This window comes from Oncorhynchus nerka, linkage group LG21, assembly GCF_034236695.1.
Source record: "Oncorhynchus nerka isolate Pitt River linkage group LG21, Oner_Uvic_2.0, whole genome shotgun sequence".
In the NCBI taxonomy this organism is placed as follows: Eukaryota; Metazoa; Chordata; class Actinopteri; order Salmoniformes; family Salmonidae; genus Oncorhynchus; species Oncorhynchus nerka.
The window spans coordinates 24,617,693-24,642,035 of NC_088416.1; the positions used below are offsets into that span (position 1 = coordinate 24,617,693).

General features: G+C 45.3%; 1 protein-coding gene across 3 annotated transcripts in view; it reads left to right on the top strand.

Moving 5' to 3' along the window:
• Nucleotides 1–4,772: 4,772 nt before the first annotated feature.
• The window catches only part of LOC135559523 (pleckstrin homology domain-containing family H member 3-like), a 43,500-nt gene continuing 23,929 nt past the window's right edge, over nt 4,773–24,343 (top strand). For 2 of the 3 annotated variants that reach the window (XM_065006458.1, XM_065006459.1), the window contains exons 1-2: nt 4,774–5,461; nt 13,636–13,691. In XM_065006458.1, coding sequence (XP_064862530.1) covers nt 5,327–5,461; nt 13,636–13,691 — 191 coding nt within the window. In that variant the 5' untranslated portion in view covers nt 4,774–5,326. Of the gene's footprint in view, nt 5,462–13,635; nt 13,692–24,343 lie in introns of all 3 variants that reach the window. The other variant, XM_065006460.1, reaches the window with a different exon arrangement.

Here is a 24,343-nt window from a genome sequence, read left to right on the forward strand (position 1 = left end):
TATCCCAATCTCATACATACCAACCAAGCAGCACCCCCACCCCATCAACACAGAGCCCCCCCTCCCTCTCTCTCTCTGATCTCTCACTACAGGGACACACATCAAAAAGGTCAGATAGAGGGTGGTTATATTTGTCCTGTTTCACACATGTACAAGTGTGTGAAAATTCATATCCCAATCCCCCTGAGACACCCTCAGAGAGTGGGGTCAAAGACATGGTTCCCCACTCCCCAGGCTAGAGAGGAGAGGAGCAAGGCTGGCCTGTGTTTGCACTGGGGGGCCCACTATCACATTCACCAGCCCCACTACTCCTGATCCGGTGCGTCAGCCTGAAACACTGTATTAGGTTAGCCTGCCTGAGTGAGTGTGTGAGTGCATGTGTTAATGGAGCATCATATCTCAACTGAGGGAAACTGAGAGGCAGGAGAGAGGCGGCCTGAAGGAGGAGAGCAGGGAGAGAAAGAAAGAAAGAAAGAAAGAAAGAAAGAAAGAAAGAAAGAAAGAAAGAAAGAAAGAAAGAAAGAAAGAGACTGTAAATGAATGGGATCAATCGCTTTGTGTTGGCACACAGTGATGCAAAGAGAGAAAGAGGAATATTTAATATTTTGGATGCTCCTTCCTTCAGCAAACAAAGAAAAACTAATCTGACGCACTTTGACTATGAATTCTCTTGATCTATGATGGTAATCATACAGTTTTTCTCAATTGCTAAAACACTCAAATCCATTGGCTGAACAAAGTTCTCAGTTGACTGGACTCATCTAGCTAATTTTGCAGTCTGTTGTCAAAACCTTAAACCATTTCACATGGTAAAACACAATTTGCAGATCTCACTTTTTTCAGCAAAACTCTAAACACATTCTCATTCTCAAAACACATTCTGCACTCTAATGCACATGTCATCCATACTGGTAAACACAAGTGGCAACAATCAAATACAAATAGAGAACATATGTCATTGATTGAACACAACCACTCAAAATTGATTTAACCTGTTTCAAATGATGTGACACAACCAATAAGCCAGTTCAGAGAGCAAACAGGTTGTTGAAGGTGGGAAGGAGAAAGTCTGAGAATGGATACTGTAGTACAGTGCATTGTAGGCTGTATACTGTACAATGGATGAATTGTATGGCCCTTAACATTGTGCTTTCCATTTATTAACAGTACTGACTGCTCAATAGATTTTGACTGGTTGCAGGTTCATATCAACAAAGAACAAGAATTACAGCATCACAGAGACAAAGGACAAGTTTGTGAGATGCAGGGTACAGTACTGTAAAAATAGGGGTACAAGGAGGAGGAAGAACAGAAAACTGAATTGCAAAGTGCAAAGCAGAGCAGTAATTTCTGATCAATTTTGAACTACTATGATAGAACATGTTTTCGTTCATCAAAAGACAATGAAGGAAAAATATGAATATGTTTTTAGATTAAAAATGTACTTCTCCCTGAGGATTGTATGTTTTGAACAATGTGTTTTCTATTTTTCGGTGTATTGTTTACTGACTGCTTGAGAGTGTATATCATTTTGATCACTTTGTTTATGATTTGAGAGAAGTGTTTGATTTTGAACACAGGTAAAACTATTTTGAGGCGAATGTTTCATTTTGCAAGAGGAGTCAGAGGTTATGTAAATAGTGCTTGAATATGAGGTTTTGTGTTTAATGTTTTCAGGAAATGGAGCAAGGTTTCAGAAATTGTGTTTTAGCAATTGAGAAAAACTGTAATAACAGCCATTCACTTTCTGTGACACTTCAACTCTCAGAAACCATATGGAGGGAGAGGCCTTTCTTTTCTTTCCATTGGCGTGGGCTGAGTGAGCTCTAAAAATAAAACATATGTTACTGCAGGTCTGTGGGTGCTGGGCCTCTGGGGTATTGTTCTGGGAGATGGAGGAGGATGAGAGAGAGAGAGAGAGAGAGAGAGAGAGAGAGAGAGAGAGAGAGAGAGAGAGAGAGAGAGAGAGAGAGAGAGAGAGAGAGAGAGAGCTTATGGTACATGACAGCATGGCGCTGCCACTCGGCAGAACAGGGACATCCATAGGCTTCTATTGAGCTGCTGTGCTGCACACAGTAATGAGAGTTGATCCCTCACAGTGCTATGGGGTACAGAAGAGGTGGGGGGTTCACAGAGCATGGGGGGAGACAGTGTGTGTGTGTGTGTGTGTGTGTGTGTGTGTGTGTGTGTGTGTGTGTGTGTGTGTGTGTGTGTGTGTGTGTGTGTGTGTGTGTGTGTGTGTGTGTGTGTGTGTGTACATGATCCTCAGACAGACTAGTAGTCTGCAGCACACAGCGATCCCTACTGAATGTCCCTTCAGTCAAGAATGAGTTAAGGCCGGCTGAGCATGAATGCACGGGGGAGTTTACTCCAAGCAGCGCAGGGGAAATGAAGGGATATTAAGGGAGAAATGAGAGTGAGCGCCGAGGGGTTTAGAGAGATATCACGTGTCTGGATTTAGTACCAGTCACTCTGCCTTCTACCACGGCACCTTTACAGAGTGCTCAGCAAAGTGGAAGAGGGGAAGGTGGGGGGAGGGGGGGTTGGGGACTGTGTGTGTGTGTGTGTGTGTGTGTTTGAGGGCGTCAGAAGGACAGTATAAGAGTTAGAGTTTGGGTTGGACAGAGGTGGAGTGTTGTAGTGTAGAAAGAGTTTAATTGTCACAAATAGATTGAAATGCCTTTCTTACAACCTCTTTCCCAACAACCCAGTAATCAATATCCGTAGTACTATCAATTGAAGTAAAGTAGGACAAAAATACATGAGAAATAGAAATAAGAAGAACACAAAAAGTAAGTAAGCTATATACAGGGTCAGTTCCAGGGTCAGTAGCTATATACAGGGTCAGTTCCAGGGTCAGTAGCTATATACAGGGTCAGTTCCAGGGTCAGTAGCTATATACATGGTCAGTTCCAGGGTCAGTAGCTATATACAGGGTCAGTTCCAGGGTCAGTAGCTATATACAGGGTCAGTTCCAGGGTCAGTAGCTATATACATGGTCAGTTCCAGGGTCAGTAGCTATATACAGGGTCAGTTCCAGGTTCAGTAGTAATATACTGGGTCAGTTCCAGGGTCAGTAGATATATACAGGGTCAGTTCCAGGGTCAGTAGTTATATACTGGGTCAGTTCCAGGGTCAGTAGCTATATGGAGGGACAGTTCCAGGGTCAGTAGCTATATGCAGGGACAGTTCCAGGGTCAGTAGCTATATACAGGGTCAGTTCCAGGGTCAGTGCCAATACCATATTTACAGTGTGCATGGATACTGGAGTGGTAGAGGTAGATATTTATCGGGGTAAGGTGACTAGGCATCAGGATATATGATAAACAGATTAGCAGCAGCAGCGTATTTAATGATTGCATGTGAGTGTGAGTGTGTGTGTGTGTGTGTGTGTGTGTGTGTGTGTGTGTGTGTGTGTGTGTGTGTGTGTGTGTGTGTGAGTGTGCATAGAGTCTGTGCAAAAATAAAAATGAAAGGGTCAATGCAGAAGGTCTGTGTAGCCATTTTGTTAGCTATTTTGCAGTCTTATAGCTTGGGGATAGAAGCTGTTCAGGAGCCTGTTGCTGTCAAAATATGTTTCTCCGGAACCGCTTGCCGCGTGGAAGCAGAGAGAACAGTCTATGGCTTGGGTGGCTGGGGTCTTTAACAATTTTCCTTCCTTTCACACCGCCTGGTATAGAGGTCCTGGATGGCAGGGAGTGATGTACTCGGCTCTCCACACCACCCTCTGTAGCACCATGTGATCAAGGGCGGTGCAGTTGCCATACCAAGTAATTATGCAGCCATTCAAGATGCTCTCAAATCCTGAGGGGGAAGAGGCAATGTCGCGCCGTCTTCATGACAGTGTGCGAGTGGACCATTTTAAGAGGTTGTAGGCCTATGTAAGTCAGGGGAATGTGGATAGAAGTTTTGAGGTGTTGGTTGTTTTCTAGTTCTCCTGAATTGCTCTCTAAGCAAATTTCATACACTAGTCTAGTATATTAGTCTAGTGTCAAAGCTATATTGTCTGGTAATTACTGATCAATATTCATTCTCTGGAACAAAACAACAAGTATAATTTGACAAATTTATATTGGCTAAAAACACATATAGATATGATCTGATCAAGTCTTAAGAAGTTCCAACCACAAAGTAATACACTCATGAGTTCAATCTGATATCACATGTAGAGAAAAATTCTTTCTTGTTGTGCAAACCCGAACAAAGTCACAGACAGGCATATCTGTTAACAACATTTGGGAAGAAGAGCTCTGTCTATTAGTGATCAGTGATCACCATAACTGCCTTGTCAAGTCATTGAAGGGAGTTTACTGGAATAGAGAATAAAGGGAGAGTCCATCTGCTTTCTATTGAGGCATTTCTTGTGTTTCCGAGGGCAAATGCCTGTATTAACGGGCACACACTCACAGACTCGCACGCACAACACACACAGGCTAAATAAACCAGGAAAAACTGCCAGAAAATACACAATTACAAAAGTACTGGCTTGGGCCTACCAACACGGTATTTACAGTAGCCTTCACACAAACATGAAGTAGACGTGGTAAGAAACCATATCTTCTCAAGAATGACGGGCAAGGATGCTAAAGTGGTAGGTCATCAAAGAGGCATGTGACGCAATAGTCTGTGGGAAGAGGAGGCGTGTAAGATGGGCGTGCCTTTTCTGGGCGTGTTATAGTCCAGCCAGTTATATTTCGCATTCGACAAGAGGGGACGGCTCGACCCGCCCTTTCAAGGCTGGCTGATCTCTGGCACGCTTTTGTTCAAACTCAAGTCAAGTCAGTCATAATCGCCTGCCTAACCTTAAATTTAGCTACTACACTGTAGTATGTGAATAGCAGCAGGCCACACGAATTTCGCTCTTCTTATTGATTTCTTTAGACGGCTCTTATTTACAATATTCACGGTTTTGTCAGCCAGTAGTGGCATTTAGGCGTGAAAGTAGACATATTGGTATTTCAGTTAGCGTGTGATAACTTGTGCAACGACTTCAGATACGAGCAAGGTCTCGGGACAAGGCATCACCTTTTGGAAGGACAGATTTGACACAACTTTCAGACACATTTTCACCAGGTTGAACTCTTCGATAGCTTCTATGTTCCTTCTATAGGCTAGTGTTGGACTGTCCTCTTGGCGTATGTGTCTGTTTGTCACATTCCCTCTGGAAGTCTATGGAGAGAATTATTTCAACTTGGATGTTATCCTCACGCGACTCTGGATTTAGTTACGTACTGTGAGAGGTACACGCGTAACCCCCAGAGACCAGACATTGAATGTTGACTTTACGACAAGAGTAGTCGAAAACACCTGACTTTACCCGATTTGAATGCCTGTGCAAGGATTTTGTTGGTTTCTGTGCTGCAGGCAGGGTTTCAATTTGCTCGGACGGGACTATGGGGAGAAAGAGGAGGAAGAATCGTTTGAGTTGCGCAACAAGGAGGATCTGACTTGCAACGGACGTGTAAGGAACCTTATCTGCATGCATTATTAGTATTACCATGTTAATATGATTTGTCTGTCCCCTCCGCCCCTATGATGCAGTTATGCGGCGTCGTTAAGACTTGACATACGCAGCCTATGTATTATTCTCATCGTCCTGACTACTAAAGAACAGCCAATATGTTAGTCAGTTGGGATTTTGCTACATAGGGAGACATAAAAGCTGACGCTACATGTTTAGAAAAAGTAATCAAGCATTTAACCTGTATGGAACACGTTTGAAAGTACACAAAGTAGAAATTGTATTGGAGTCTGATCGCTTGCTATGACACATGTACATGTTATAACATAGTTATAACTACGAATAGGCTACGTAGCCAGCACAACTCATGGTGCAGCTTGCTTTGAAGGGAAACACACAAGTAAGTGGCAGCTATAAATTGATGAACCAACGTCATTCCTCACCACAGAGAGGTATAGCTGGCTACATGACTCCTTGTCACCCAAGTTTACCCACCTTCCTGATTTTGCCCTGAACACCAGCTCATGAATACACTCACTGCTGGCTATGGATTCAGCAGCAGGAAAACGAAGTTGGGCCAGGGAAATGTCTATCCATGCAACAACAACAAAAAAGAACCATATTCCACTTTAGAATCCTATTCCAGATTGATACACATGGTAACAGGCAGACATAAGCAGGAAGGAGCAGGTCTATGTGCACAAAGATAGGCCTAGACTAGAGGTTGTGTTAGATCAGCTTTGTCACAGAGCCCATATTTACAGTTTTGAAGTGGTACCACTACCATCATGCTGACCTGACTGATTCCTTTTCCAGGATACAGGGGTCGTGTCAGGTCATTCATGTGACCTGCTCCCTCCACGACGATAAAATACAGTTCCAGGGCACACAGACAGACAGAATGTGTGTTGATCCCTGTGTCTGGACTGTTCTTTGAGGCCTGGGCAACATTGAGAAATCTCACACAGTGTGATGCAACCAATAAAGCCCTGTGTTTAAATGGCATCGATCCTGTGGCCTCTGTCCACTGTATGGCAAACAAGACTGTGGCCTTGTCTTCTCTGTAACGTCAGTCACATAATCGGGCACAGAGAGTTCAGCTTTGTGTGGGGTCATTGTTGCCCTGTATTGAGGTAACCCCTTTACGTCACTCTAGGACACAATGTACTGCGCCCTCCTGACATTCCATTTAAAAAGGAGCTTTGCCGAGAATTCATCGTCAAAGTCAGTATGACTGACGGCAGCTGAGCAAGCCCTCTAGTTGTAGGCCCAATTCAATATTTCTTTATGTTAAGCTTTCAGTCATATTTTCTTTATTGCTTGCAGTGCTTAGCTTGACTTGGGCAGCAGGTCTTCTTCCACAACAAGAACATGAAGCACACATCCAGCCGAATAGTCCACTCTCCCCTCCTGTTCCCCTCCTGATGATGTTATGAGTGATAGTCTATATCCATTCCTGCCGTCCGTCCTGTCTGCCAGCTGTTACACACGTACGTTTTAGAAACTGGAGGGAGATACTTTTCTTTTAATGGAAATGGGCTTGAGTTGCCATGGATCGGCAGGTCTCTTCCCATCAGTCCAACGGCACTAACAGACGGGTCTGGTCCGGAGATAAGAGGAACATCTGGTCCTCAGGGGGATCCAGAGAGGTGTCCGTACTGGAGAGTTGTTCTTGGCAAACATCCCATGTCTTGATCATTATGCACCATCTGTCTGGCAGTGATAGCTAAAAAAAACTTTTTAAAATCCATCCATGGTCCATTTCCTCAATCAATGCAGGGCTATTGTAGTATGTCTCAGTTAATGCAGCTTGATGGGCTTAAAGTAAGACCCTGTCCACAGCAGTGGAGGCTGCTGAGGGGAGGACGGCTCATAATAATGGCTGGAAGGGAGCTAATGGAATGGCATTCATCACACGGAACCCATGTGTTTGATACCATTCCACCTATTCCGCTCCAGCCATTTCCACAAGCCTGTCCTCCCCAATTAAGGGGACACCAACCTCCTGTGCTCAACCTCCCACCATATAGCATAACCCTAACCTAGCCATGCATATCCAGGCCAAAAACTGTCACCACCCCTTTTAGCCTCGCAATCATGTCTTCTCTCTGTCATTACCTCATTGTGACTTACAGTGGGGTAAATCCATTTGAGTTCAATCACTTTTTGACAAAAAACCCGTGTTGATTTCAACGCAACCTTCCATACATATTATCCCGTTGTAGAAGTGGTCAGAAAGGGACTTTTTGGACCTGAATGCCAAAACCTTCAAGAGATAAAGGTGCTCAAAGTTGACTTATTTTGCATACCCCTGCATACCATGAGACATGTCTTCAGCACTGGCAAAGATCAATGGTTGAGATATCATTTAAAAGCTTACAAACAGGGTGGTCAAACTGTTTTATAATTTCATTTTTTTTTAAATGACATATTCACCTATGTTGTAGTTTAGACCCTATTTTACATAATCTAAGGTTTTGGTGTTGTGCCCGCCATTGGTTGAGACACAACATGCTCTTGAATACAGGTGGGTGTCATGTTTTGGCTGATAAATGTACTAAAATGACAATTAAATAGATATTTAGACTTTCAGATAATACCATAAAGATGGTTGGAGGTCCACATATCAGAGAATGATGACTTGAATGGGAATATATTGTTTTACATTTTAGGCTACTGTCAGTCCTCCATAGGAAATCTATTGAACCACCCTGTATTCAACAGCATGTTGTGTCTCAACCGACGGTGACACAACACAAACACCTCAGAGGATCTGGAGTAGGGTCTAAGCTACAAACGAATGAACAAAATCGGATTTTCCGCGTTTTTTTAGATAATTGACGTGTAAAGATTTTTTTTGTGAAATATCCATTTCTATTTCAAAACATTTTTGCGCAAGAAATTCTGAGGGTTTGACAACCCTGTTTGTTAGCTTTTGAAATGAATTAATATGGATTTACCCAATAGTGTGCTGCACACTTCCTTTCCCAAAAGAGCACAAAGAGAGTAACCGCTAAAGAACTGTTCAAATCAATATTGATCTGATTTCACATTCATTGTGTGGCCGTCCATGTTGTATCATGTGGACTACAGTGAGCATAGGCTATGTGAATGAGTGGTGGTGGGGGTCTGGCCTACTGTTCAAACCACTGGCTTTGGTTTGCTCCAGTGACTTAGGTTATTGTGTGTTCATACCCTTTTCTACAAACAGTAGGCCTCACCTCCCACTTGAGATTGTATCATCTTCTTAACTATAACCGGACACAACTCCCGAGAAAATATTGATGATTGATTTCCCGCCTACTGCTAATCCTGTTTCCTCCCGGCCTGACCCCTCTCACTGATGTGTGCTGGATATAGATACGACCAGTCAATACTACCTGCTGAGCCAACCATTAGACCTCAGCTGACCCAGACTAAGAATGCACCATTACAGCACAGACTCCGAAGGCCGTCCATCCCAAGGAAAATCAAAGGATTTGTGAACTGTAATATTTGGCTCTCCATGGTGTCAGTGGTGATTTTGGGGGTGGGGTCGGAAGGTGGGTGTCGTAGATGAGTCCTGGTCCTGGGAAAGCCCCACAGGGAAGTTCCTCTGTTTACACAGTGGCCTCAGTTACGTTCAGCGTTGGACAAGCCACACTTTGAGGCAGTAGGTCAGACCTCCCAGCCCTCCCTCTGTGTGTGTGTGTTGGAACGTTTTCTCTGTAAAAGCTTGTTAGCTAAATGGCCCCTGCTGCTGCCAGGGATGACCACAGCTACCCACAGGCCTGGTGGAGGAGTGAGGAGTCTCTCCTCCGCTCCAGATACATCCATCCAACATCTTCACCACCACCACCAACTTCTACGTCGACCTTTTCCTCTGCGGTGCCAAGAAGGGTTGTGAAGAGTAACAGCCGTAATACTAAAACCCTGGAGTGACGCTCTGTGGCCGGCCTGTGCTCCAGCTGTAGTTGGAGGCACGAGGCAGTTTCCCCTGCATGTTTACAATCCGGATTCAAAGAAATTGCTCTCCCAACAGCTGCCCAAACAGTCAGGCAGGCTGAGCTGAATGCCTTCAGTGTTGAGATAGCCAGGGCACTAATTTTAGGAGAGGACATCCGTCATTCTCTCTCCCTTCCATGTTTCCACTTAAATCTCAGCATTCTGCTAGATGCAATGTGAAGTTAGGCCCAGCTATGTTTGCCACCCGGCAATGTGCCCGTCTACAACAGCTGCCAGCATTACCAGGAAGAAACAGGTCCAGTCGTGGCATGCCCGAAAGTGGGTCCCGTTAACCGGCTAACGGCGATGCTTCTGCCCTCCCCTCTTTATTAGAAAAGAGTCTTCAGAGGTGTTACGGTACACTGGTTTATATTTTGTTTCCGTTGCGTCGCGGCCTCACCACCTTCAGGCCACACATCTGGTCCTCAGGCTGGCGTTGGCAGAGCCTGAGCATTTCATCCTGGTTACTCAGCCTCCCAGGAGAGTTGCAGGGCCAGGCAGGGGGAGGAGGATGGAGGAGAGGGTGGTGGTGGAGGGGGGCCAGAGGAGAGCGGAAGTGAGCCGCGGAACGAATACATCACGACATCTCTCCCTCCCTCCTTCCCGGGCCCCCGCTCCAGTCCGGATGATTCATCCCCTGCCTGCCCTCTCTTCCACTCGGTCTACTCTCTCCAGCGAGATCGACTCCTCCTGACTTCTGAATAGCACGCCATTCTCTCCTTCTATCATCTTTGGGACTATGCATTTAAAGAGGTAGCTTGGATCAGTGGTGGAGGGGGGGGGGGGGATCGCAGGGGCTTTCAACTTACTATTGAAAGTTGTGATAGTGGAATGCACAAAATTGGGTAGTACATCATCAGGTTTCCTCTTGTCATTAGAGAGATATTTATCACTTGTCCAGATCAACGAGCCCATAGACTTTCTTGTAATGTATAGAATTACAAGAAAATGAGCTTTAAAATGGCAACATTTTCTCTGCCCATGACAAAATATGTAGAATAGCAGGAAATAAGTGTGAGTGAAAAAGTTTGGGAATCTCGGGCCTAGATTAACAGACGGGGGAGATAATGTTCAGTGACAGTGTTCTTTTCGTAGAGAGTACCTACTCACAATAAGACCGGGGAGGATTTATTTATTGGATTTATAAGCAGAATTGCCATATGGCAAACAGTGGCATCAATAATTTCCATCACCAGTTTTCTCTCAGTCAGACATGGCAAGCTCAGGCTGTGTCTTGTGTGAGCCGAATGTCTAGAGAACGGGACTTGGCCAGACGGTTGAGGGTCGACGAGGGCCAAGCAGAGCCAGGAGCAGGGGAGGGCCACAGCCCGCTCGAGCCTCATTCACAAATTGCTTTACGACACCATTCAGTCATTCCTATCGGGCTCGTCTGACGTTTACAATACCTGTCCCTGGGTTAAACTTGAACTCAGTCACATTACTCACACCTTCTTCTTATCCTTTCATTTGACCTCGGGCCCTCCGCCCGGTGTCTACCCTCATACAAAGCGCGTACTGTAAATTAGTAGTTGAATTTTTCTTTTCCCATTTTTTTTTTTACAACTTTCTGAAGCACTTTGCGTAGGCAGAGTCCTAAACTTAGCAGACCCAGCAGTAAAATGTGGTGTTTGAACAGCCAGGGGCCCAGAGCTGACCTGGATAGTGTTTCAGGTAGGCCAGAACCCCGGGCTGGGCCGCCGCAGGGCCTCCCTTAAGGCTGTGTTTCCTCAGAGACAACAACACAGGCCACAGAAACACACAGCGCACCACGGACACGGGCCAACTGGATCACAGGCTAGCTCTGATGAGGTTTTCCAAGGCCAGGCTAGGATTCCTAAGGGCCCATAGGCAGTAAAAGGAAATCTCCTTTTCAGCCACTGGCTACTTCACAGGGCGTCCCGGAATAAAAAGTTCACTGTTCCACCGTGAAAATTGATTTAACTTGAATGCTAGCAGGGGCTCCGTGTATTCAGTTGACAGATCTCTCAGTGTGCGGCAGAGAGAGGGGTGGGGATAGATGGCTGTTTAAGAGGAAAAGTACTGTACACTGAAATGATGTTGGCCCCTCATTGTGATTTTCCAGGAAATGAAAAAAAGCCCTCTGCTTAGTCATCAGTGCAGTTAAAGTAGAAACGGGAGTCTCTCTCTACACCCTCATTTATGGGCCTAGTCTGTTTGTCTCCCTGGTCTGGCCTCTCTCTCTCTCTCTCTCACTCTCTGTCTGTCTGTCTGTCATTCTCTCTCTGAGGGAGGAGTGCCAGCAGTATGTGAGGGTAGGCTATACGGTGTTACAGCCTTGGTTGGTCTAGTGACCTAAAGGTACAAGTGCTCTGGCTAGAAGTGTCTGCTAAGAAAAAAAAGGGATTGATTTCTGTTTGTTTATTTTGACACTGTACCAACATTAGTCTTATGGGACGTGAATATATCATTTTGTCATGTGTGTGTGTTTATAGACACTGACAGCTATGTGAGATAGGAGTGCGACCGACCACAAATATTTGATGTTAGTTGCCTTTTTCACAGAAACGACTGGATGTGAATAAAAGGGCGTGGGGGTGTGTGTTGAGCTAAATAATCCTCTGTTCCTGGTTCTTATGTTAAATGAGCCTGTTTTGAATGGCATATTTCTCCCAACCATCTCACCCTTGGATGTGAAAGCCAACCATTACAAGAACAGAGCAGCTATGTGCCTGGTGTGGCTGCCAGGAAAGGCAGAATGCTATACTGTAACACACAGGGTTGGCTGGGGGGCAAACCTTCAGGGGGGGAAATCACCCCATCTAGACTGCCCGGGAACCTACCATGCTAACTGTCATAGCACATTAACTAGCCTACATCAAATCACCACAGGGTTATCTACCTTGAACTGATTGGCCCATAGCTCTCTCAGATCACCCCTCATTACTCATGTATGTTGTAATCAGAATGCAGACTCTTCCCAGCTAGCACATAACGTTATGAGAACCATATGTTTCTTAGATCTTGGTGAGAAGGTGTTGGTCCTTTGGTTATTTTACATACTACCTTCCCAAAACCTCCTGGGAATGGTGCAGGATAGTTGCTTGGCTTTGAAACATTCTAAGCTCATTTACACTACTTGAACAGCACGTTTCCTAAAAGTTCAAATATTACATTTTGGTAGTATTCTAGGAACGTTCTCCAACTGGTTTAACAATTGGGAATATTCTCAAATAGTTCAGAGAACATTAAGAAACAACGTTCTTCTGTGAGAATTTCAGTACATCAGCATGTTTCCTATAGGTTTCCATCGTGGTTCCATTTAAAGTCATATGCTTACATTGTTCTGAATATGTTAAAAGAAACAACATTCTTCCCTGGGATTTTCAGTAGTTTCAGCATAACGTTTCCTACCTGCGAAATCATGGTTCTATTTAAAGCCATGTTCTCAAATAGATCAGAGAACATGAAAATAAGATCCATAAAAAACCACAAGAAAACTTTAGTAACGTTCAGAGAACTTTCTAAGAATGTTATTGAAATCAATTATTATGTTCTGAGCATCAACAAAACTATCTCTATCCTCTGTCTTGTTAAGCGTGTTCAGCTGTGTTGGTTGCACCCACTAATTGGCCACACCTGATGTTAATGAGCGCTTGTTTCCTTTGAAATGGAGTCTGTTTGAATAGACTAAACTTAACAGCTTTGTATGAGTTGAAAAAGCATGGCATGCTAGCTCCATCCTGGGGGCCCAGTGGACTAATTCCATGGATTAAGAACAAAAGGTCATAAATTCAAATCTCACTGATGTGCCACGATAAATACAAAACATACACGTGTTTACATGATTAATGCCTAAGCAAATTAATTTTGATCTGTGCTTGGAGTTCAAAACAGTTCAACTAAGCTAACAATGTTATTAAACGTCTTACTGAAACATGTTCTCAGAACCTTACTTTTATTACCTTCAAATAACCTATCATTTCCGTTCTCAGAACATTAATAAAACCTCTCAGGGAACCATAGTAAAACTTTCTCAGAACCTCCCTTCAACCTAAATATGAATGTTCCCAGAACAGGCGAAATGTTCATTTCTGTTCTCAGAACGTTTTACCGGTCAGGAAATGTATGGCTTCATTCCAATGGGAAACCAAAAACGTACATGTCCACAACATTCAAGGAACCAAATGTGCTAGCTGGGTTAAGTGTTTTTTTTTTGCTTTTCTTCACAGGGTCCACTTGAGGTGACTCTCTCTCAGCCGACTCGCACGGCCAATGGGACAAACGGGTAAGTTGTGTGTGTGTGTTTGTTTGTGTGTTTGTTTGTGTACGCCTGAGTGAACACACGTTGTGCTGCTTTCAGGAAGTCAGTGTTCCAGTTTTACAGAACGTTTACACCAGAAGTTCCTCTATGGCTCTTGATGTTCGTGTGTGATTCTGTGTAAATGATGTGTCACCAAGCACGGACATCATTAGTACCCAATCTCTTTATCGTTTACTTCCCTCTCCAGAGCTTGGTTCATGGGGTTTCTCAAATCAAATCAAATGTTATTGGTCACATACACATGGTTAGCAGATGTTCATGCGAGTGTTGCGAAATGCTTGTGCTTCTAGTTCCGACCGTGCAGTCATATCTAACAAGTAATCTAACAATTTCACAACTACCTTATACACACAAGTGTAAAGGAATGAATAAGAATATGTACATATAAATATATGGATGAGCGATGGCCGAACAGCATAGGCAAGATGCAGTAGATGGTATAGAGTACAGTATGTACATATGAGATGATTAATGTAGGGTATGTAAACATTATATAAAGTGGTATTGATTAAAATGACTAGTGATACATTTATTACATCAATTTTTCCATTATTAAAGTGGCTGGAGTTGAGTCCGTGTGTTGGCAGCAGCCACTCAATGTTAGTGATGAATGTTTAACGTGGCCTTGAGATAGAATCTGTTTTTCAGTCTCTCAGTCCCAGCTTTGATGCACCTGTACTGACCTCGTCTTCTGGATGATAGCGGGGTGAACCGGCAGTGGCTCGGGTGGTTGTTGTCCTTGATGATATTTTTGACCTTCCTGTGACATCAGGTGGTGTAGGTGTCCTGGAGGGCAGGCAGTTTGCCCTCAGTGATGCGTTGTGCGGACCTCACTACCCTCTGGAGAGGCTTACGGTTGTGGGCGGAGTAGTTGCCGTACCAGGCGGTGATAGAGCCCGACAGGATGCTCTCGATTGTGCATCTGTAAAAGTTTGTGAGACTCATAGTATGCCTGACCACACACGAACACACACACACAGAAGTACACATAGGATCTTACTTTGAGCCAATTTTCTACAACAGACAAATTATCCTGCAGCAACAAGAAATGTGAATTATTATGTGGATTATAAATAATGGTCATTTTTGTAGGGGTTGATGCATTTTTCATGAGGGAAAATCAAGTGGAAGTTACTAACTTCAGAAGCCTTTTAAACCTCAAATACACTACAAGTTCTCCTGCAACAGGGTGATCAAATTAATATCCTACATCTGTAGGACGCGCCAATACCACTACCAGATTCGCAGGCCATCTGTCAGCATGAGACAGGGGGACTCTCACACCCGGGTTCAAGATAAGACAGATACACACACACACCACTTGACCTCCAGCAGTGGTCATGGCAGTCTTTATTTTACTTTGTATTTATTTAACCTTTATTTAACAAGGCAAGTCAGCTTGCCAATGACAATGACGGCCAAACCCTAACCCAGACGACGCTGGGCCAATTGTGCTCCGCCTCATGGACTCCCAGTCACGGCTGGTTATGATACAAACCAGGGTTTGTAGTGATGCCTCTAGCACTGTGATGCAGTGCCTTAGACCGCTGCACCACTCGGGAGCCAAGACGTGACGTGAGTGTGGGATGGTGGTGGGGGAGATGAGTGATCTCAGGCCTGCATCACACTATCAGTCAGGCATCATATCCGTATCTACCCCCTCCCCTCTCCCACCTCACTCCCAGGCAATCTCAGTCTCAGTCCTCTCAGAGCACAGATAACGTGGAGTGAAAATCCCTAGAATTATATAACGCAGCTGATGAACAGTATACATGCCTGATAATGTCACAACTCGCTACCAGAGGACAACTCAAACTGGAAAGGGAGGAGGGCTGAGGGTGGGGGCGGTGAGGGAGCGGTGAGTTGAGGCTCTCTGAAGCCTCAAGTCAGACGGGACATGCAGCCTTCTGAGGGAGCGAGGGAGGGAGGGAGGGAGGACAGGGTGAGCGAGGTGACTCAATCTCGCTTCAGGAACACACCCTGGAGGGGCGAGGCTGGCACAAGCGTGTGTGTGTGTGCTGCCACCTCCACAGAGCAGAGAAGAGCGGGAGGCCTCAGAGCTGTCACACAGGTGATTTACTGCTGGCGCTAGAGGGAGTGTGTCAAATAACTGACTGACTATAATCATCACACTAAGAATTAGGTGCTGTGCTACACGACCATTACATGGCCACTGGCCACACCTATCTAATGGCCCATCACAAAGCAGGGAGGAGACACTGTGACGTATAGTCTCAGGTATATTCACACAGATTAGACCAGTTTAATTCGTTTTTTAGGGGCCCATTTAGAGTCAGGATATAAAATCCAAGGTGTGAAATTCAGTCACAAGTGAATGCAGGCTAAGCAGAGTAGGTCTGTATTGAAAAGCACTGCGATATTGAAGGGATGTTGCGAGTTTGTGCCATTCTGAAAGTGAGCTTCATAGATTTCTGTCCAACCCGGAATAGGAGAGTATAGGTTCTAGCAGGTCATCCCACACCTCCGTCTGTGTGCACTAACCTTTATAGCACCTTCATTTGAACATGATTAGTCATGTCATGTAGCCGTTATTGCTCATTATGAGCCCTGCAGGCTTCACTGTGAGCACGTTCTGTTCTGCGGCTAGAGAGAGCTTCTCCCGAGCAGCTCAGTGGGCGTAGTTACATGTGTACTCACGTCCACATTGTCTAGTGTGAGGTGAACAAAAGCCTCTGGTTAGCTAGGTTGATTGAGGTGTGATACTGCAGAGAGAGAGAGAGAGAGGAGACAGGTGTGGGATCGGATGGGAGGGCTGGCATATGCCCAAATGGGCAACATATGTTCATTTTAGGTTAGGTGTTGTGTGTTAGTGTCCCATTGCGTTGACCTCCTAACCCAGAGTGGCAGCTCACCCATGGTGCCTGTCTGGTACACAGTAGACCGACAGTAGACCGGAGGTAGACCGACAGTAGACCGACAGTAGACAGACAGTAGACAGACAGTAGACAGACAGTAGACCTACAGTAGACCTACAGTAGACAGACAGTAGACAGACAGTAGACAGACAGTAGACAGACAGTCAGTAGACAGTCAGTAGACCGACAGTAGACTGACAGTAGACAGTCAGTAGACAGTCAGTAGACCGACAGTAGACCGACAGTAGACAGTCAGTAGACCGACAGTCAGTAGACAGTCAGTAGACCGACAGTAGACAGTCAGCAAACCGACAGTCAGTAGACAGACAGTAGACCTACAGTAGACCTACAGTAGACTTACAGTAGACTTACAGTAGACCGACAGTAGACAGTCAGTAGACCGACAGTAGACAGTCAGTAGACCGACAGTCAGTAGACAGTCAGTAGACCGACAGTCAGTAGACAGTCAGTAGACCGACAGTCAGTAGACCGACAGTCAGTAGACCGACAGTAGACAGTCAGTAGACTGACAGTAGACAGTCAGTAGACCGACAGTAGACCGACAGTAGACAGTCAGTAGACATACTTTAGACAGACTGTAGTCGCTCCCTCATCCCAGCATGTGGTGCCAAGCTCAGTGTCAGCAGCAGTCAGGGCCATGATGTCTAACAGAGGCCTGTCATACAACCCCAACCCATACAGTCTGGCTGGTGCCTTTATGAAATGCCTTCATGGCCTACTGCCTGCCCCTCAAACAGGACAGGAGCCTCTCGCTCCCATGCATCCATATCTGTCTCACATCATCTCTATTTTCTCCCAACTCCTTCCCTCTCCCGCCTCAACTGAGCCCCTTGTTGGCAGGCCAGGGACAGACAGAGGAGTGGGAGGCTAGGAGACACACAGGAGGCAGAACACAGTGGGACCACTGAGGGAAGCTCTCGCTAGCTTTTTTCCCCCCCTCTCTCTCGGTTTCTTTCTCTCTGTCCCTCTCTTTCTTCTCACTTCTATGAAACACACTCTCTCTGTCAAGAGCATGCCTCTTGGTGTGGGATGCCAGACAATGATGGCTGGAAGAGACTGAAAGAGACTATGTTTACAACTGTCTTTGGAAGTGTGTATCTGTGTGTTCCAAGAAGTCCTTGAATGTGATCTGTGTGGTGATTGCCTGTGTGTGTCAGTACTCGGACAGAACTAGGAGCTCTTATGTCAACTCTCTATACTAATCTAACCATGACAGGTTTATTAAGTTGACCGGCAGCGCAGCTTCAAGTGCCAAGATATCAAGGCTTTGTTAATGTAGCTTACACTCTATTCAATCTCCTGAAATGCATTGTTTTCCTCCTTTCAAGACATTCCCTTCCTTCACACGCACATTGTCACGTACACGCATGCGTGCCCTCCCTCTCTCTCTCACACACACACACACGCACACACACACGCACAAACATGCCCACACACACACATGCCCACACACACACATGCCCACACACACGCACACACACACACACACACACACATGCCCACACACACACACACATGCCCACACACACACACACACACATGCCCACACACACACACGCACACACACATGCCCACACACACACACACACACATGCCCTCACAAACACACACACACACGCACTTCCTGTCCTCTCTCTCTGGTTTCCCCCCAAAACACCTTTATGCACTCCCCTCTGCCTAGTCCAGAATTCCTTGGCAGTGGTCTTGAGTAAACTGAGCTGGGAGGTCATATAGGCCCACTCTTAATCACCACATTCCCATTTTCCCACCAGCCCCCTCCGTCTCAGCTCAGACAGAGGCCCAGCCAGGAACACTGGAGACGGAGAGGGGGATGGGAGGAGGATAGGATGGGGACTTGAGAGCAAGATGGACCTCTTCCCTCCCTCCACAGATTCCACAAAGAGACGGTGGTCTGTGATTACCTACCTACAGTATGTGTTGTATTTGAAGGTTTCCCCAGAGACCGGTGTTTGTCTAAGAAGCCTCTGTGTTATATGACAGTTGCTCGTGTGTTTGTTCAGATGTCTAATAAAGTCTGGGTAACTTGCATAGCTTTCACTTCTGTATATGAGCCACGGTTTAAAGCTGGACGTTGACCTCCTGGTTGAGCTCATCATAGCCGTGTGTGTTGTGCGATGAAGCTGTTTTACAACCCCAGTATTCCGTATCTGGACGTTTGACCCCTCGGATCACAAATCTCAACTCCCATGTCATTTCCTGGGCTGGTTACTCAGCGACTGATGTAACATAACCCTGCATGAGAGGGCTTTGATCGGGCAACCATGGCTATATCCCAAATGGCACGTAATTCCCTATATAGTGCACTACTTTTTGAACAAAGTCCTATGGGCCATGGTCAAAAGCAGTGCACTACATAAGGAATAGAGTGCCATTTGGGATGCAAGCCATGTTCATGTTTTGTATTCAGGAGCGGAGCATGTCTGTCTGAACATAACAGCAGTCTGGCTCTGACCACGGTCCTCCAAGCCCCAGAGCAAGGACAATGTGTTTTTGCAACTTTAATTAAAGTCTCGTTGCTTTAATTTGATCTCGACCAAAATCAATTACTCATCAGCTCGGCTACTCTGGCCAGCGCGCGTCTGACTGACCGGTAGACTCAACTCAGACTCTGAAAGCCCAATCCCTCATATATTTAGTCCAGAGAGGACATATGAATGAACAAAAATGATTCCCTCGTCATGTCGAGATCACAACTTATTTATCTCCTAATCCCGACATAACAAAAGTTTTGTCGAGATCACGAGATAATCAAAAGTACCACTCATTCATTTGTTCACGACAACCACCTCATCAAGGAGCCCTGTGACTGCGTTGATCGCAATGTGCTCGTTGATGCCTGACAGGCTGCACTGTCTCCCAGGCTGCGTGCCACCCCCAAGACCACAGCCAATCTCATGCATGGAAGAACACCGCTAATTTGTCTTGTCTTGTTAGCTAGCTAGTTAGCTAGGCAGTCTTGTTAGCTGGACTAACTAATCTGACTGGCTGATCAGATTCAATTTCTGCCTCAGAGGCTTAGAAATAAGGTTGGTGCCTTGTAGGCTGTTGTAGGCTGTTTGGTAGATGCATATCTGATCCAAGCGTTGAGCTCTATTCCTGTCAGGCTGATCAGATTCAATAGCAGCCTCAGAGGATGATAAATCAAAATGCTGCTTTGTAAGATGTTTCATATGTAAGGCTCCTTGAAGACAGCCTCTTTTTGTTGTTGTTGTTACCTTTATTTAACTAGGCAAGTCGGTTAAATTGTTATTTTATTTACAATGACGGCCTCCACCGGCCAAATACAGACAATGCTAATTGTGCGTCGCCCTATGGGACTCCCAATCACGGCCAGTTGTGATACAGCCTTGATTCGAACCAGGGTGTCTGTAGTAACACCTCAAGCACTGAGATGTAGTGCCTTAGACCGCTGTGCCACTCGGGAGCCCAGCCTCTGAGGCTGCTATTGAATTTGATCAGCCTGTCAAGAATGGAGCTCACCCACTCTGTAAATGTAAATATCATCCATAAAGCATGAAGTGTCCCTTACAATTATACATGTCAGTTATGCTAGCTAACAACCAGCATAGATAACAAGTTAGCTAGCTAACAAGACTAACTAGCTCGCTCGCTCATAAGACTAGCCAACTTAGCTGCGTTGTTTCTCACATGCAATTGGCTATGGTCTTGGGGGTAGCACACAGCCCGGGAGACAGGTTTGCCTGTCAGGCATTGTTCAGGGCTTAAATGCCCCGTGAGGGCTTAGATGCCCCGTGAGCTCTTAGCTCAAGTTAAAGGACATTTACCATTCTAATTTATAAGCTGATAATGAGCTCCAAACAAAAATGAAAGAATGACAGCATGAAATGTACCATACTTTAGTGTAACAATCAATCAAAACATATGCGCTGATCCACCGTGGGCTCTGCCTCCTCCGCCATACTGTCAATATATCATGAATACGTCCACTCCTATTTATAGAGTTTATCTCGCGATCTCAACATTTTCTTTGTTATGCCATGATCATGAGAGAATGATCTTCTGATCTCTGGAAAAACAACTCATGTCGTAATCATCAGATAAGTAACGATCTCAACATAACGATATACCTTTTTTTTTATTCATATGGCCTCTCTGCACTTCTATGTATGTTCATGGGTCTTCCATCAATATGAAGCATAACAGAGATGTATGTTGTCCACTCTGGTCAGAAATGAGGATGCCTTGTCAGCTGGATCTGATCAGATGCTTTATTTCCTTCCCTGTTGAGGAATTGTGAAAGTGAGCGTGAGATTGAAACTAGGCCACACAGAGAGGAGGCGAGAGAGAGAGAGAGCCCAGTGGTGGTGATAATCACCGATAAAATAGAATATTGAGCAGTCAGCCTTCTCTTCCTCAGCCACACGAGACAAACACCAGACACACATACACACAAACGCAAACGCACGCACGCATGACCGCCTCCCCTTTATTTGTATAGTGCTGTTACTCGCTGTTTATTGTCAATGCATAGTCACTTTCCCCGTACCTACATGTATGAATGACCCTAACTAACATTGACTCGGTACTGGTACCCCCTGTATACATTGACTCGGTACTGGTACCCCTGTATACATTGACTTGGTACTGGTACCCCTGTATACATTGACTCGGTACTGGTACCCCCTGTATACATTGACTCGGTACTGGTACCCCCTGTATACATTGACTCGGTACTGGTACCCCTGTATACATTGACTCGGTACTGGTACCCCCTGTATACATTGACTCGGTACTGGTACCCCTGTATACATTGACTCGGTACTGGTACCCCCTGTATACATTGACTCGGTACTGGTACCCCTGTATACATTGACTCGGTACTGGTACCCCCTGTATACATTGACTCGGTACTGGTACCCCCTGTATACATTGACTCGGTACTGGTACCCCCTGTATACATTGACTCGGTACTGGTACCCCCTGTATACATTGACTCGGTACTGGTACCCCTGTATACATTGACTCGGTACTGGTACCCCCTGTATACATTGACTCGGTACTGGTACCCCTGTATACATTGACTCGGTACTGGTACCCCCTGTATACATTGACTCGGTACTGGTACCCCTGTATACATTGACTTGGTACTGGTACCCCTGTATACATTGACTCGGTACTGGTACCCCCTGTATACATTGACTCGGTACTGGTACCCCTGTATACATTGACTTGGTACTGGTACCCCTGTATACATTGACTTGGTACTGGTACCCCTGTATACATTGACTCGGTACTGGTACCCCCTGTATACATTGACTCGGTACTGGTACCCCCTGTATACATTGACTCGGTACTGGTACCCCTGTATACATTGACTCGGTACTGGTACCCCCTGTATACATTGACTCGGTACTGGTACCCCCTGTATACAGCCTCTGTATTGTTGTTCTATTGTTACTTTTTTGTTGTTGTTTTACTTAGTAAATATTTTTCTTAACTCTATTTCTTTAACTGAATTGTTGGTTAAGGGCTTGTAAGTAAGCGTTTCACTGTAAGGTTTACACCTGTTGTATTCGGCGCATGTGACAAATACAATTGTGTTTTATTTTTGATTTGATAATAATTGTGTACAGTTAAATTGTCTATCAGACGTACAGTATATGGGGGCATGTGTATATTTGTATTCACCCAAAAGAGAATGATTAATTTCCATCTCCCTCAGTCCCCCTCTCTCTCTCTGGCACTCCCTCTCTCCTACTCTTTCTACTTCCGCCTCTCTCTCTTTCTTTGTTAGCTAGCTTCCCGTTTATGTGGGGCAAACAGATGGTTTTGCTTAGCGTGCTGGTGTTAGGCCTACAAGGGAAAGACCGGGTGGAGAGGGGGAGTAAAAGAAAGAGAGAGGGAGAGAGATATATATGCCATCTGAGCTGCAGGACTTTTCCATGTGTTCCCTTACACTTCCGTAAACAAAGCACCACAGGGGTATTGTTCCTTCTCTCACCAAATTCCTGACATCTCAAACACAAAAACCTCCTCAGGACAACGCTGGAGTGGTGACTTACACGTCAGACCATAGATTGCATATTCACATCAACAGATCAATTGAAACGTTTGAATATTAAACAAAAACCTGAAACAGCAGGTTAATATGGGAGTGTCATGGTCTCTCCAGGGGGGTGTAGTTTAATGTTGGGGGGGGGTTCTGTTGGTCTGCTCTCCCTCCTAGCCGTCTAATCCCCGTGTAAAATTGTTTCCTGGCCCCCACAGGAAGTCAGCACTCAAGGCCCCTCCGTCATGGCCTCAGCCGGGGCTTCTGGGAATACGGGGGCGGGGGGCGAAGGAGGAGGGGGGCTACTGGACAGCTGTGGCACTCTGCCTCATCTGTCAGAGTGCCAACATGTGTCCCCAGTTGCACTACAGCTACACCCCCAACCCCCTCTACCCTCCACCCACCCAACTAGCACCCACACACCACCAGGGCTCTCTCCCATGAAATGAAACCAGCAACCAACCTGGTCCACCAACCCCCCCGTCACCCCGTCACCCCCATCCATCCGGCTATGGAAGCTTGTTTTGGGATAGTTTGTTTACACCACTCATTCACAAGCCCCTCTTTACTCAATTAGCAGAATTTAAGCATTACTTTGGGCCTGTGTGGGCAGCTGGGCGCAGATTTGCCTGTTAAAACCTCTAAAGTCTAAGCCTCTGGGAGGAGGGGGTTCTACTAAGCTAACATATGGAATTGTTTTAAGATGGTCATACCATGGATCATTTAGCTATTTGATTTAGAATTTAAGGAGCCCTGTAGATACTGTATAGTAAAAAAATTTAAAATATTTTGGAATTTGGCTACCGCTAAAGAAGTGCATTGAATAACACATTCATAAATGGCAAAACAGACAGTCAAGGTTTTGAGATCTAAGAGATAAAAGATATACAGTACCACTCAAATGTTTGGGCACACCTACTCATTCAATGGTTTTTATTATTTTTTTATTATTTTCTACATTGTAGAATAGTGAAGACATCAAAACTATGAAATAACACATATGGAATCATGTAGTAACCAAAAAAGTGTTAAACAAATCAAAATATATTTTATATTTGAGATTCTTCAAAGTAGCCACCCTTTTCCTTGATGACAGCTTTGCACACTCTTGGCATTTTCTCAACCAGTTTAACCTAGAATGCTTTTCCAACAGTAGGAGTTCCCACATATGCTGAGCACTTGTTGGCTGCTTTTCCTTCACTCTGCGGTCCAACTCATCCCAAACCATCTCAATTGGGTTGAGGTCGGGTGATTGTGGAGGCCAGGTCATCTGATGCAGCACTCCATCACTTTCCTTATTGGTCAAATAGCCCTTACACAGCCTGGAGGTGTGTTGGGTCATTGTCCTGTTGAAAAACAAATGATAGTCCCACTAAGAGCAAACCAGATGTGATGGCATATTGCTGCAGAATGCTGTGGTAGCCATGCTGGTTAAGTGTGCCTTGAATTTTAAATAAATCACAGACAATGTCACCAACAAAGCACCCCCACACCATCACACCTCCTCCATGCTTCACGGTGGGAACCACACATGTGACGATCACCCGTTCACCTAATCTGCGTCTCAAAAAGACACCGCTTGGAACCAAAAAGCACAAATTTGGACTCATCAGTCCAAAGGACAGATTTCCACCGGTCTAATGTCCATTGCCCGTGTTTCTTGGCCCAAGCATGTCTCTCTTCCTATT